Source organism: Neodiprion pinetum, chromosome 7, assembly GCF_021155775.2.
Source record: "Neodiprion pinetum isolate iyNeoPine1 chromosome 7, iyNeoPine1.2, whole genome shotgun sequence".
Classification (NCBI taxonomy): Eukaryota; Metazoa; Arthropoda; class Insecta; order Hymenoptera; family Diprionidae; genus Neodiprion; species Neodiprion pinetum.
In genome coordinates this window covers 16,492,487-16,504,227 of record NC_060238.1, presented here as the reverse complement: position 1 = coordinate 16,504,227, position 11,741 = coordinate 16,492,487, and the positions used below count along the sequence as shown (strand labels likewise).

The following is an 11,741-nucleotide window of genomic DNA, read 5'->3' as shown; positions in this document are numbered from 1 at the left end:
TTCTGAATTTCAACGGTCAAGTTGTTCTCGATTTATTTAGCTTTTCGTGGTCTCACGAGGTCCAAATTACCCCAACATCCACTTAGCAGTTAAATAAATGTACGATCGCAGAGACCCAAAAAATTGACCCGTCCGATACTTGAAGTTAGAAGTTCCCTTTTCAGTGGGGATTACTAGAGCCTGAAACCCTGTATAGATTGTAAAATAAATACTTTCTTGCAACGCCTACTATATAACGTATTTTTCCTCAACAGTACCATATTCAAGAGTGTCAGTTGCAAATTTTATAAGAAAAAATTGAAGAAGGACTGACTTATAGTTTTCTTAAGTGCAAAAGCACACTTCTTAGGCCATTGCGTTTTGAAAACTTGCTTCACCATTTTCAAGGTCAGTTCCTTATCATTTCCAGCAATTTTTACTTGAATCGATAGTCTCCGACTATGTAACTAATTCTTTTTGAATTGCTGATTTCAAATTATTCATTTTAAATGTTGGTCCACGAAGCGATGAATAAATAGTAAGTTTTCCGCAATAAGCGCATGTCAAACCTATTAAAGATGTCTGCCCACTTGCAACTAGAAATATTTTAACTGCATTACAGCCACGGGACACGTACTGCTTTCTCCGCTATTCACTTTCACAGTCGATTTCTGATCATTCTTTCACAATGTCAATATATATTTTATATATACTACCGTCTCATTTGGATACTCATTGGTTGTCTTTACAGCTTTTAAATTTATTGTTAAGAGCCACCCTTATTTACAAGATTCTGCCAGATTTCACATAGTTTCGAAATACAATCATAATATTTTAACATCTTTTAGTATGTGATGGTAGAATGAAAGTATATAAACATATTTTTAAAAGCCAATGTATCTCTGTAGTATATTTAATTGAAAACAAAAAAAACTAACGGAAGCTTTATAGCTTCAAATGCCTATATATACCAAGTGTTTATGTAAACTCTGGACAGTCTTCAAGGGTGTGCTTAGGCAAGCATTTTCAGGTAAGATACCCATGGTCGGAAATTCATCCTAACGGCAGTGGAGGGCTTTGAAGGATTGGGTATCGCGCGCTTCTTTGTAGTGTAATGAATTAGATGTGATCACTTTCGACCCAACGTTTTATTCAGCCGCAGACAACAGTACAAAGTTCTTGTGTGGAGTCAACAAAATGACAAGCTTTAAAAAAACGATAAATAAAATGGAAACTTTGCGTTTCGTTTTCCATAACTTTTTCAAATTCTTTTTGCAAGCACCTAAAATTGTTTTGTTTTTGTTTTTAGTTTCCAAGTTTATAGTGTTGTTGACTTAAGTCATACAAGAATTTTGTACTGTCGTCTATGGTCGAATAAAACATTGTGTCGAAAGTGATCACATTTGTTTCATTACATTATGAACAAGCGCGTGGTACCAAATCCTTCAAGACCCCCAACAGCCTTATTGTTAGTAGTCCAGGAGCCGACCGCACCATATCTTCCCTCATCGAACATACGGCCAAAATGCATATGAATCGATGGGGAATATAGTGGTCAATAGGCTGCCAGACTTTATAGACAATGGATCCTGTCCGGCGTGTCAAAAAAAATGTCACTTCCGGTCAGTTTTTTCGAGCTTATCTTCCCTCATCGAACATACGATTGAAACTAGTACCAATCGATCGGGGAGGTCGAGTACTTGAAGAAAAAACCGGGGTGCCAACCCCCACCCTGTCCGGGGGGGGCGGCAGCCACCCCTAAGTGTAGTCGTAAGTAAAGTCGTTCGACTTTTGGGGGTGGCTGCCGCCCCCCCGGACAGAGTGGGGGTTGGCACCCCGGTTTTTTCTTCAAGTACTCGACCTCCCCTATCGATTGGTACTAGTTTCAATCATATGTTCGATGAGGGAAGATAACCTCGAAAAAACTGACCGCAAGTGACATTTTTTTTGACACTCCGGACAGGATCCATTGTCTATAAAGTCTGGCACCCTATTGACCACTATATTCCCCATCGATTCATATGCATTTTGGCCGTATGTTCGATGAGGGAAGATATGGTGCGGTCGGTTTCCCGATTAGTACGCACAGCCAAAGAATAATGTACGTATGTAATATACATACAGATACACTTTAGCTGTTGATTCTGACTCTTTCGACATATCTAGTAATTTTACGACCCACGATTTCGAATGAGCACCGTTGGCACTGCTGGCAACGCCAAAACTGTGGGTCGTAAAATTACTAGGAATATTGATGAAGTCAGAATCAATCTAGATGTCTGTACATTTGTCCTTGCCCTTCCCTTATCACACGATGTGCATAACAGGTTGAAAATAGTGGTCCTTTCCCGTTCCACCGGCCGCCAGGCAACGCGAACAGTTGACAGACTTCGTAGAAATTCGTTATTCTTCGCCCAAATAGGATAGGTGGCGCCACTCGTAAATCCGACTGAGATAGCATTTCTGTTTACTAATCGATCATCATTGTGGGAGAGTTTGTAGCTAATACTTTCATATTTTAGACTGGCGGTTGGGTTATGGGATTGGAATAATAGTGAAGGAATGAGAAAATGTGGGTGCTGTCAATATGATTTGACAATGCGTGTCGTTCGTGGTTTGACTGAATATCTGGTGTGGTGATTGAGATGACGGTGAATATGCACTGACGAAAACTAAGCAACATTGTTGACGGTGGACGGTATATAATGAGATAACGAAACGCAGAATGAGATACAGCGGAGTCCTCAGCTATGCGGTGCTCACGCTAAATCTGCATTTTACTGGTAGGAACCAGCTGTCAATGCTCCGATCACGCGCCAAACATTCTCCAATCCCGTTCACCATCACGCCCTGCCCTCTAAATCAACGTCCGTCGAATTCATTTGTCCTGCAATTTCTTTTTATCTTCCATGAGGCAATTGTTTTTTCCCACCTTCGCCGAATCCCCGACCATTTTACTAATTCGGTATGACAAAAGTTTCTTCTACTCGGTATATTCCTGACCGCAATTAATAAATCTTCCAGGTCAAGCTAGGGGAAGCGGTTCTTGCAAGGACGTACAGGGCCGATTCTTTGAGTCGGGATTCCACTACAGCCCTGGCCCGGATGCGTGCACTCTCTGCGTCTGCGACAATGGGAATCCAAAATGGTGCAAGGCGGTTCTCTGCTCCCAGCCACAGGTGATCAAACAATTAGTCAGAACTTTGTTGGACCTTGAGAAACAATTTTCCATTATCATTTATATATTGTTTCTCATATAGGACTGCAAATCTTTTCGTGTTGGCACCACTTGCTGCGAGTTTATCTGCATGGACGACACTCTCCCAGTCGGTGGTGGAGATGGAAACAGTGGAATCGGAGGCGGCTTGGGAGATGGCAACACGTCAAGCGACATGGGACTTCGTCTCGTCGCCAGCTGCATCACTGCCATATTGTCACTTTCTCTCATATTCTTTTTGATCCATCGACTTCGCCAGAGAAAAATTAGAGGTGAGATCAACAGATATCGTTACGCATTGAACATTTATATTTTTTCATCCTAATCCCATTACATGTTCAGATTAGTTCATTAGTTCACAATGTTGCACCAATAAAGATTTGTTTTACTTGTATGAAATACGATGGATAAATAATGGAATACTATAGTTTGTGTGGCAGGGAGGCAAAACCGGCAACTAACCGACGAGCAGAGAAGTCTTGGTAGTATGGGATACCTGGAAAGAGGTGGATTGTCGCACGGTGGACCAGCAGATGACATGTCATGCGGAGGTGGTTATCCGTTGTGGAAACCACCAGGTAATTATTTTCCACGCGGAGAAGCTCCACCACCATATGAAGAAGCAGTAGCAGCTGCGAGAGCAGAGCAAGCTTTGCTATCTGCAAGTCCACACGCGTTATCACCATTGAATTTCTCTGGCGCGTATTTGTCGGTGAATCACGGCACTCATCCTTCATCAGTCGCGACTGTAGCAAATAGCCAAATTGGCCTCTCAGTCACAACGCCAAATCTCTCAGACAGACATGGAGCATCTACGTCTCCGATGATACTGTCGATGAATAGGCCTTTGAGCAGCCCTAACACTCACTCAAATACCCATCAAGTAAATCAGGGCGAATCCATGACAGTTGGGGCCTATGCGAGTAGCTCTGTAACCACATTTAACATAGGACCTAACACTTACGAAAATCTCCCACCACCGCCAAGCATCATCACCAACCAAACTAACGATTTATCTCAGAGTAATATTTTACCTCTACCACCTTCCCACTCCACTATTCCAAAAGCCTATCACCAGCACACGACTCTACCTCGCCAGGGCGCTGGCGCTTTTACCATATCTGCAACATTGCCCACCTCGGGCACATCCAGCCATCGCACTATTCCCAGAACCCTGGCTACCAGTGGCAGTCTCAGATTGAGAAGAGAGTTTACTGCTCATCAGCCCGTTGCTCCCCTTTTCGATACCCCACCACGGAATGTTTCCCCTCAGAATACTCCACAATCTGCTCCACCGACTGCATCAACCAATGACAATTCTATTCATTCGGATGCATTTTATGATGATGTACTTGTTGGATTACCAACTGCTGCGCCGCAGGTTGAGGGGGAGCCGCCTACCCAACCAAGTCCCAATCTAACAAATTGTGACTTTAAGGTGAGATTTTATTCGAAAGAAACATGCTAGTATTAATCAGTGGTTGGTTCCAGTTAAGAGTTAGAAACTGCATTGAGAAAAGAACATCATGACGATTGTATGCATATTTAAATACTGGTATTCAATTTCAGCCTAAAATTCCTTCAACTACTGAAGTGAACCAAGATGGAAGCATCGAATCTGTGGCATGTGCTTGCAGCATGCAAGCTCTGCCGACATTGCACGACGACGCGGATGACTATCGCAGTGAATGTGAGAATTGCAAGAGTGCAAACGGTTCCCGATATTATCTGGACAACCAGGATGAATTAGTTACTTCTCCACACGAGACAATGACATTGCATCGTAGACCAGAGGAAACACCGCTAGGCACCGCACCCCAGTATTATCGTACTTCCTTGACACTGCCCACTAGTACCCGTCAGCGTACGAGGTGAGATAAACTTTACACAGAAAATTCTCCCTAGCAAATAACTTTACCTCAGTGGAGAATAATGAGCGGGATTTCTTTAATTTTTTTTTTGTTTATATTTTTACAAATTCATTCTAGGTAGAGAATTATTAATGTGCAGCAAAAAGATGTTCATTGATAATAACAATTGCTATGTTCTAGGAGCACCGGAGCTCGTGAAAATTGGTTCAGCTCAATGCCTGAAAGCTCCACAGAGTCTTCAGATGAAGATTAAAATTTGAATTTAAAAACAAACAACAAAAAATCAACTAACAAAAACAAAAAAAAACTCATAGTTGTGCATCATATTAGGTATTTAGAAAAAAAAAAAAACTACGTACAAGAAGCAGCTTGAATACGCGAGTGCCAAAAGTATTATCCAATCTTTATTGTAATTAATAAATAACCACATACATACATAAATATCTATATCAATACCAAATATTATATCTTCAAAAACAGAAATTTTGATATTTTCACTCTAGCAATATAAATATATATATGTGTGTGTGTGTGTAAAAGTATACATATACGTATATGTATATTATATCTATTGTAGGGTTAGTTAATAACGAATCAAATCTGTAACTAAAATTTTCGGGCTGAAGACAGAAATAAACCGAACGAATGGACGACCATGCCGTAACATCGGTAATTATTGTTCGTTTATGGGCAGGTTTCTAAGATTAGATAATATATCTGTTAAAATACCCACATATAATTGGTAGATGGTGGAAATATTGTTCTATACACATAGTCTTCACAAATCAACTTACAAACCTAGTTAGTTTAATCAAAACATATTTGGCTTTGAGTGGTAATGATGAATACCTTATAGTTGTCGAAATATTCTACTCACAAAAAACATTTCTTATCACGATGCAACAACAAATTTGTATAAATGCAGTAGTAGTGTTGTTACCAATCAATATTTCTACCCATTTTATCTGTACTGCATGAATTCGTTACAAAAAACTGTGCCAAATAAGAAACAGGACTTGTAGAAAAGAAGAAAAAAAAAAATTGCCAAAACTAATGAAATGTTTTATTAACAAGGCATAAGTCAACAGTATTAATTAAAAGGCAGCATATACGTCAAATTATTATCATTTTCAAATTTTTATTAAAGACATTTAGACTGTAGTATATTAACACGTGTTGAAGCATATATATATATATATATATATATATATATATATAAAATAGCACATATATATATATATATATATATATATATATATATATATATATATATATATATATATATATAAAAGAATAGAAGGTATCTACAAACGCTCGTTTTTCAGACTAAATTATAATTCTCTCTAAAACGAACAAAAAAGAATCAAACATAAAATAAAACAGTTTTGTCAGGGCGGAATTTATTACAATTAGCTAGGTTGTTATTCAAATATACCAGGGACAATTTTTCGAATTTAAAAAAAAGCGGCAGCTCAAGTACGGATTATTAATTTTTATCCACACATATTTAATTTTCTACACTATTACACGTAGAATCTTTCGTCCTTCGTTTCTTTTTTCTTGTGATTGGAAATCAATTGTTAATCTAGTATTATTTATAATTAAAAATCGAAAGTTTTCATCACAATTCAAACTAAACTGTATAGGTAGGCGAAACTGTACCGTTCCAATTGTATCGTGTTTAATCTGACTCACTCTGTTAAACATACAGTCATTTACATAAATATATACATTCATTGATGTAGAATCTTAACGATATGGGCTAAGAAAAAATAAGTGAACAAAGTACCTATGGAGAAAGAGCAAGGTCGATACGTGTCAGGTCGCTAAATAATGGAAAAGTTTCTCTATTCGACTTAGGCCCCCTGATATACATATAAAAGATAAACATTCCGGAAAAAAGGAAAAAACGAAGCAATTTACAACTAGATTTCAAAACATGAGTAATAAAATAAAGAGCAGCATCCAATATTTCTGAAACTAATTTGAAAAAGTTTTGAACATAATATCCAAAGTGAAACTTTTATTTTCTATAGAATGTAGACAAGTAAACGTACGTTATCTAAAAGTAAAAAAATTAAATAAATAAAAATAAACTAATATGTTCTGACTGTAACGGTTGCATGGGGCCCAAACCAAAAAGACAAACCATAAATAATCTTTATAAGTAAATTAAAGAGAAGATCAACTAGAGCGTTATTATAACAAATATTCAGGCATAACATATAATCATTCTGTAATAAAAATTGAATGAACAAATGATGAAGAAATACGAGTTGGCTCAAAAAACATGTTAGTGTTGGTACAATTAATAAGAACCATATAATATGTAGGTGAAATGAAACTTGGGAACGTGCAAAAAGAGAGAAGTAAAAAAATTATTCATGGAGAAGAATTCTGAAATGATGAAGGGTTTGAATAGTAATTTCGTGAGGTTTTTTATTTTTTTTTTTTTGTTAGAGAAAAATAATCACTCTTTCCAATTAGTTGCAGGTAACATTTTTCTGAATCATTCTGTACGTGTTATATCTCTTTACCGTGACTTATGATATAACTTGATTAATAAATGATAATAGTATGCGTAAAAAAATAATATTACTCGCTCGAAGATATTTGAAGATACCTTTTGTTATTAAATTGTTACCACTTGCACCACAATCATGATTCAACTTGAATGGATTCATTATTCATTTAATTTATTTGTGATATTGTATAATTTTGTTGTCGTTGGATTAACTGTTTTTTTGTTTATATCTTGATACATATATATAATATATATATATATATATATATATATATATATATATATATATATATTGTATATATTATATACATACATATACATATATTTTTCTATTATTACGACTTGTTTACATTTTCACGATATTTCATTTGTTGAACATTCCCTATAATTATAATCATTATCATTGTTACGAATAGCATTATCGTTACTATTATTCCAGATGATACGTAAGATTGAAAATTCTCGAATATGTATTTAAATATAATATATTAAAATATAGATTATATGTTAATACATCTTTCCCATTTCATTATTTTCCCCTGACGGTCAATTTATCCTGTTACTACATTCATAAATCACTCAATTGTATCAGGCACCACATAAAAAAGTAATCAAAAGAACAAATTAACTTAGATGTGTAACTGTATAAATTACTACCAGAATTATAATATTGTAATCTGTACAAGTAAATAGAGCAATGTAAGCTGTAAAGTAATTGTCACATCATTCATTTTAACATTGTAATCGTAACGAAAAGTACAATAATTCAAAATATTAAACATGATAAACATAAAAATATGACTCAAATGAGATTAACTAATCAGAACTGCTATTCTACAACGCAATGTTATGTTGCATATACGCATTGGCTTGTATGACGACCATTGAGAGATCAAGCCGTGTTATTTCTTGAGTTGATGACAGTGTCACTGCCGCTTGACAGTATATTCAAATGTTCAAGTAAGTTTTCACGCTCTCTCAGGCAGCTCCAAGCCTTCTCCTGTTCTTTTTTAGTCATAGACACTTTTCTCTGTTTAGCTAGTATCAGTTTTTTGTAATGTTCAACGACTTCGTTGTCGACAATGCTTATTTTACGTTTCACAGCCTGTCGTTTGCTCTCCTCTTGCGCCAATTGAAGCAGTCGTTTCAACTGTGTCACATTATGATTGGACAAAGCGGACAGTTCTTGTTGGCATCGTTTTATTTCTGCAAGAATTTCATCATCTTGATTCTTTTTCGGAGTATCAGCCTCAAGTATACCTTGCTCTACCAGCTCCTTGTGCATCCTCAATTCCAAATTCATTGAATTTTGTATAGACAAGTCTCTAAGCACAGGAGGATCGCCATCCCTGAACAATTTATTATCCATATTATTATTAGCTACATATACATTCTCTTCCAACAGAGCTGAAACTAATCTTTGGGTCAAAGGTCCTGCGATGCTATTTCCCTTCTTATCAACCTTCGAAACAAGGAGCGAAACGTCGGACCGATTTTTCTTTTTATCCCTGTTTGGATTAGCCGCATCTTCCTCCTGCAATAAATCATTATGCGCCCACAGCAGACTATAATGACGACCCAGCGGCGGGATTTTCTTCAACTCGCTCTGATCGCTGTGAGAAGCGACCAATTCCTCCAGCAGCTTTAAGTCCTCCGGCATGATATCGGTGCAGTAAGGATCGACCGAAGCCCAGAACTTATTGGGAGTATCGTTTTTGGGCAAAAGTAATTTAGGGAGATCAGATTTACTCCCATCGATTCTGTTCAATTCGTGAGGATTCGGGACAACTTGAGAAGCTAATCCCCCAGAAGTTTTTTGCTTAAACAGTTTGGCCGGAAGCGGAGACTGCGCCTTCGAGCTAAAGTCCTTGAGCTTGGATTTATCCTCGCGAATTTTTTTGTCAAGTGTCGACAGGCCTTTTACACTCTTTGACCTTTTGTCTCTACGTTCTTCCGCCGACGACAAGTTTGTTATCTCATCTTGCAGTAATCGGCATCGAACTACAACGGATGAAAGCAATGTTTCCAGCTCGAGTTGTAGCGTATCCAAATCTTCCATCCCGACACATTCCTCCGCCGAACGCTGCAGAATGCTACAGTACCTTGGCAAATGTTTTCCATTGTCAACCGTCTTTAGAACAGGCAGAGAAACTGCAGCCTCTGTGCTCTCCGAACTTGTGTCAGAGTTTACAGAAGACAGATGTGCGGATTTACCTCCCTCGCGCACCTTTATCAGCGCCTTCTTTGAACTCTGTTTACCTTTACCTGACATTACGGTTTCTCTCTGTCTTCTCTGTGGGTATGTTCAGTTAACGTTCGACCGTTATAAAAATACAACCAATAAGCTGGATTGCAGTAAGTTTAAGTTATCAGTAATTTTTGTGATTTTCACCGACTGTATTAGTTATTATTATTCACCGTAAGTGTCCAATAAGCAATCTTGGAGGTTAGGTTCTGTTTTTCCTTTGTGTCCACTTACTATGGAAAAGCGAACAAATCAGGTACGTACGAAAGGTCGTCTGATCTGACGATTAGTTTTATCCAAGGTACGTTTGAAATTATCATGCCAATCATGTACCCAATTGTTTAATGATATTTCACTATCAACACCATTTCGCAAACGATGTCACACAACCCACACAACCTAGGACACAAACTAACCTGTCATCTGACTTACCAAGTGCCGTCATTGGCGGGATAGCGGAAATCGCCATCTTGAGAGATGACAACTTCAAATCGAACTACTGCAACAAGTGTTTGTTACACATTTAAAACAATATCTTCCGTCAATAACAGAACTACTTATTAAGCAGTATTACACATGTGGAACCAATTCGCAATAAAATATTCGTAAGCATGTACGTAAGCAAGTATTCATAGTCCTTCCTTGAGGAACAAGGAACATAAATTTTTTACAAACAAATTGATCATTTGAATATTTTTTCAAAATTTTATTTCACAACTTTATTATATTATAAATATTACGATTTAGAAAAAAAAAATTTTTTCTTAACAACAATTTTTACTTGTTTATATTCGTTTTTTTTAGAATTCTATTGTTTAAATAATTAGTTGCGAAATTATTTTTTATCTAAAAATCATAATGGACAGTCCTCCATGAAGTAACAAAAAAAATTTTTTTTATCAACAATTCCATTGTTTATTAACTTATCAATTTTTAACTTTGTTATATTTTTTTTCTCAAACTTCTAAAAATTAAAAGAACACCCATATATAACAAAATATATAAAAACAATTTTTTCAATTTTTTATTTTAATACAAGCTTAGCCAAAAGCTGAAAAATTTGAAAAGCTTGTGAGAAAACTTGTGTAACGACCGAATACGGCGCTGTAACGAGTCACCGAATATATGCACAAGTCCAATCGCAGCTCTCGCGCTCGAGACTTGGCCCGTCTCTCCGTCGTCGCATACCGCGCGTTACCCGTATCGCTATTATCAAACGTATTGGAATATTCAATTACGAGTAACGAAAAATGAATAAACCGTTTTCATTATTTTCTTCCTTATTTTTTTTTTTCTGCCAACAGGCCATTCCGTTCTGCGGCAACAAAATCATGATCTGTTCGGCATTTTACGTACGAATTTTCTTACGCATTTGTTCGTTAAGTACAATTATTGTACCGTATTCATCAGCTTCTTTGATCTATGAAGGAAAAAGCATAAGAGAGAGAGAGAGAGAGAGAGAGAGAGAGAGAGAGAGAGAGATTGATTGATTGATTGAACCTTTATTATGCCTTGGTAGTACCATGAGGCGAATTATGAAAGTACATAAAATTATTCAGTGTAAATCAGAAATAAGTTTTTCAAGGATATCAAAATAACAATAGTTGGTATAAGTATAAAAAAGAAATATAAAAAATATTCAATAATAGTAATAAAGTTGATATAATGGTAATAGAATTATTTAATAGTAATAGACATCTACAAGAGGACACGAAATAAAGACTATGAAATAATGTGCCGAAAATAAAAATAAAAATAAAAATAACAATAAGGACGCAATTAAAATAAAGATGAATAAAGATCAAAGGATTGTGGATAGATACAATGTGATGATAGTTAAAATTAAAATTAAAATCAAAATTAAAATTAAAATTAAAATAGCCAAAACGTTAAAATTTTGATTAA

The 11,741-nt window shown here is 36.4% G+C and overlaps 2 protein-coding genes across 3 annotated transcripts; one reads left to right on the top strand and one right to left on the bottom strand.

Annotated features, from left to right (window-relative positions):
* Window positions 1-2,387: 2,387 nt before the first annotated feature.
* Window positions 2,388-6,172, top strand: LOC124223287 (uncharacterized). Of its 2 annotated transcripts, none has more exons than XM_046635108.2 (6): window positions 2,388-2,762; window positions 3,004-3,158; window positions 3,240-3,468; window positions 3,637-4,634; window positions 4,766-5,067; window positions 5,248-6,172. In XM_046635108.2, the coding sequence occupies exons 1-6, from the start codon at window positions 2,705-2,707 to the stop codon at window positions 5,318-5,320; spliced, it is 1,815 nt and encodes a 604-aa protein (XP_046491064.1). In that variant the 5' UTR covers window positions 2,388-2,704; the 3' UTR covers window positions 5,321-6,172. The 2 variants fall into 2 exon arrangements, with proteins under 2 accessions (XP_046491064.1, XP_046491063.1); XM_046635107.2 differs by having other exon boundaries at window positions 2,394-2,762; window positions 3,625-4,634.
* A 354-nt stretch (window positions 6,173-6,526) lies between these two features.
* On the bottom strand, window positions 6,527-10,257 carry Ada3 (transcriptional adaptor 3). The gene has a single exon (XM_046635110.2). It carries the CDS (start codon window positions 9,861-9,863, stop codon window positions 8,484-8,486), a length of 1,380 nt encoding a protein of 459 aa, XP_046491066.1. The 5' UTR covers window positions 9,864-10,257; the 3' UTR covers window positions 6,527-8,483.
* Window positions 10,258-11,741: the final 1,484 nt, after the last annotated feature.

Coding starts and splice junctions, on each gene's coding strand:
- Ada3 (XM_046635110.2), bottom strand. CDS start 9,863: ATGTCAGGTAAAGGTAAACAGAGTTCAAAGAAGGCGCTGATAAAGGTG.
- LOC124223287 (XM_046635107.2), top strand. CDS start 2,705: ATGAGATACAGCGGAGTCCTCAGCTATGCGGTGCTCACGCTAAATCTG. Junction 3,469..3,624: donor TCGCCAGAGAAAAATTAGAG/GTGAGATCAACA, acceptor GGAATACTATAG/TTTGTGTGGCAGGGAGGCAA. Junction 5,068..5,247: donor AGTACCCGTCAGCGTACGAG/GTGAGATAAACT, acceptor GCTATGTTCTAG/GAGCACCGGAGCTCGTGAAA.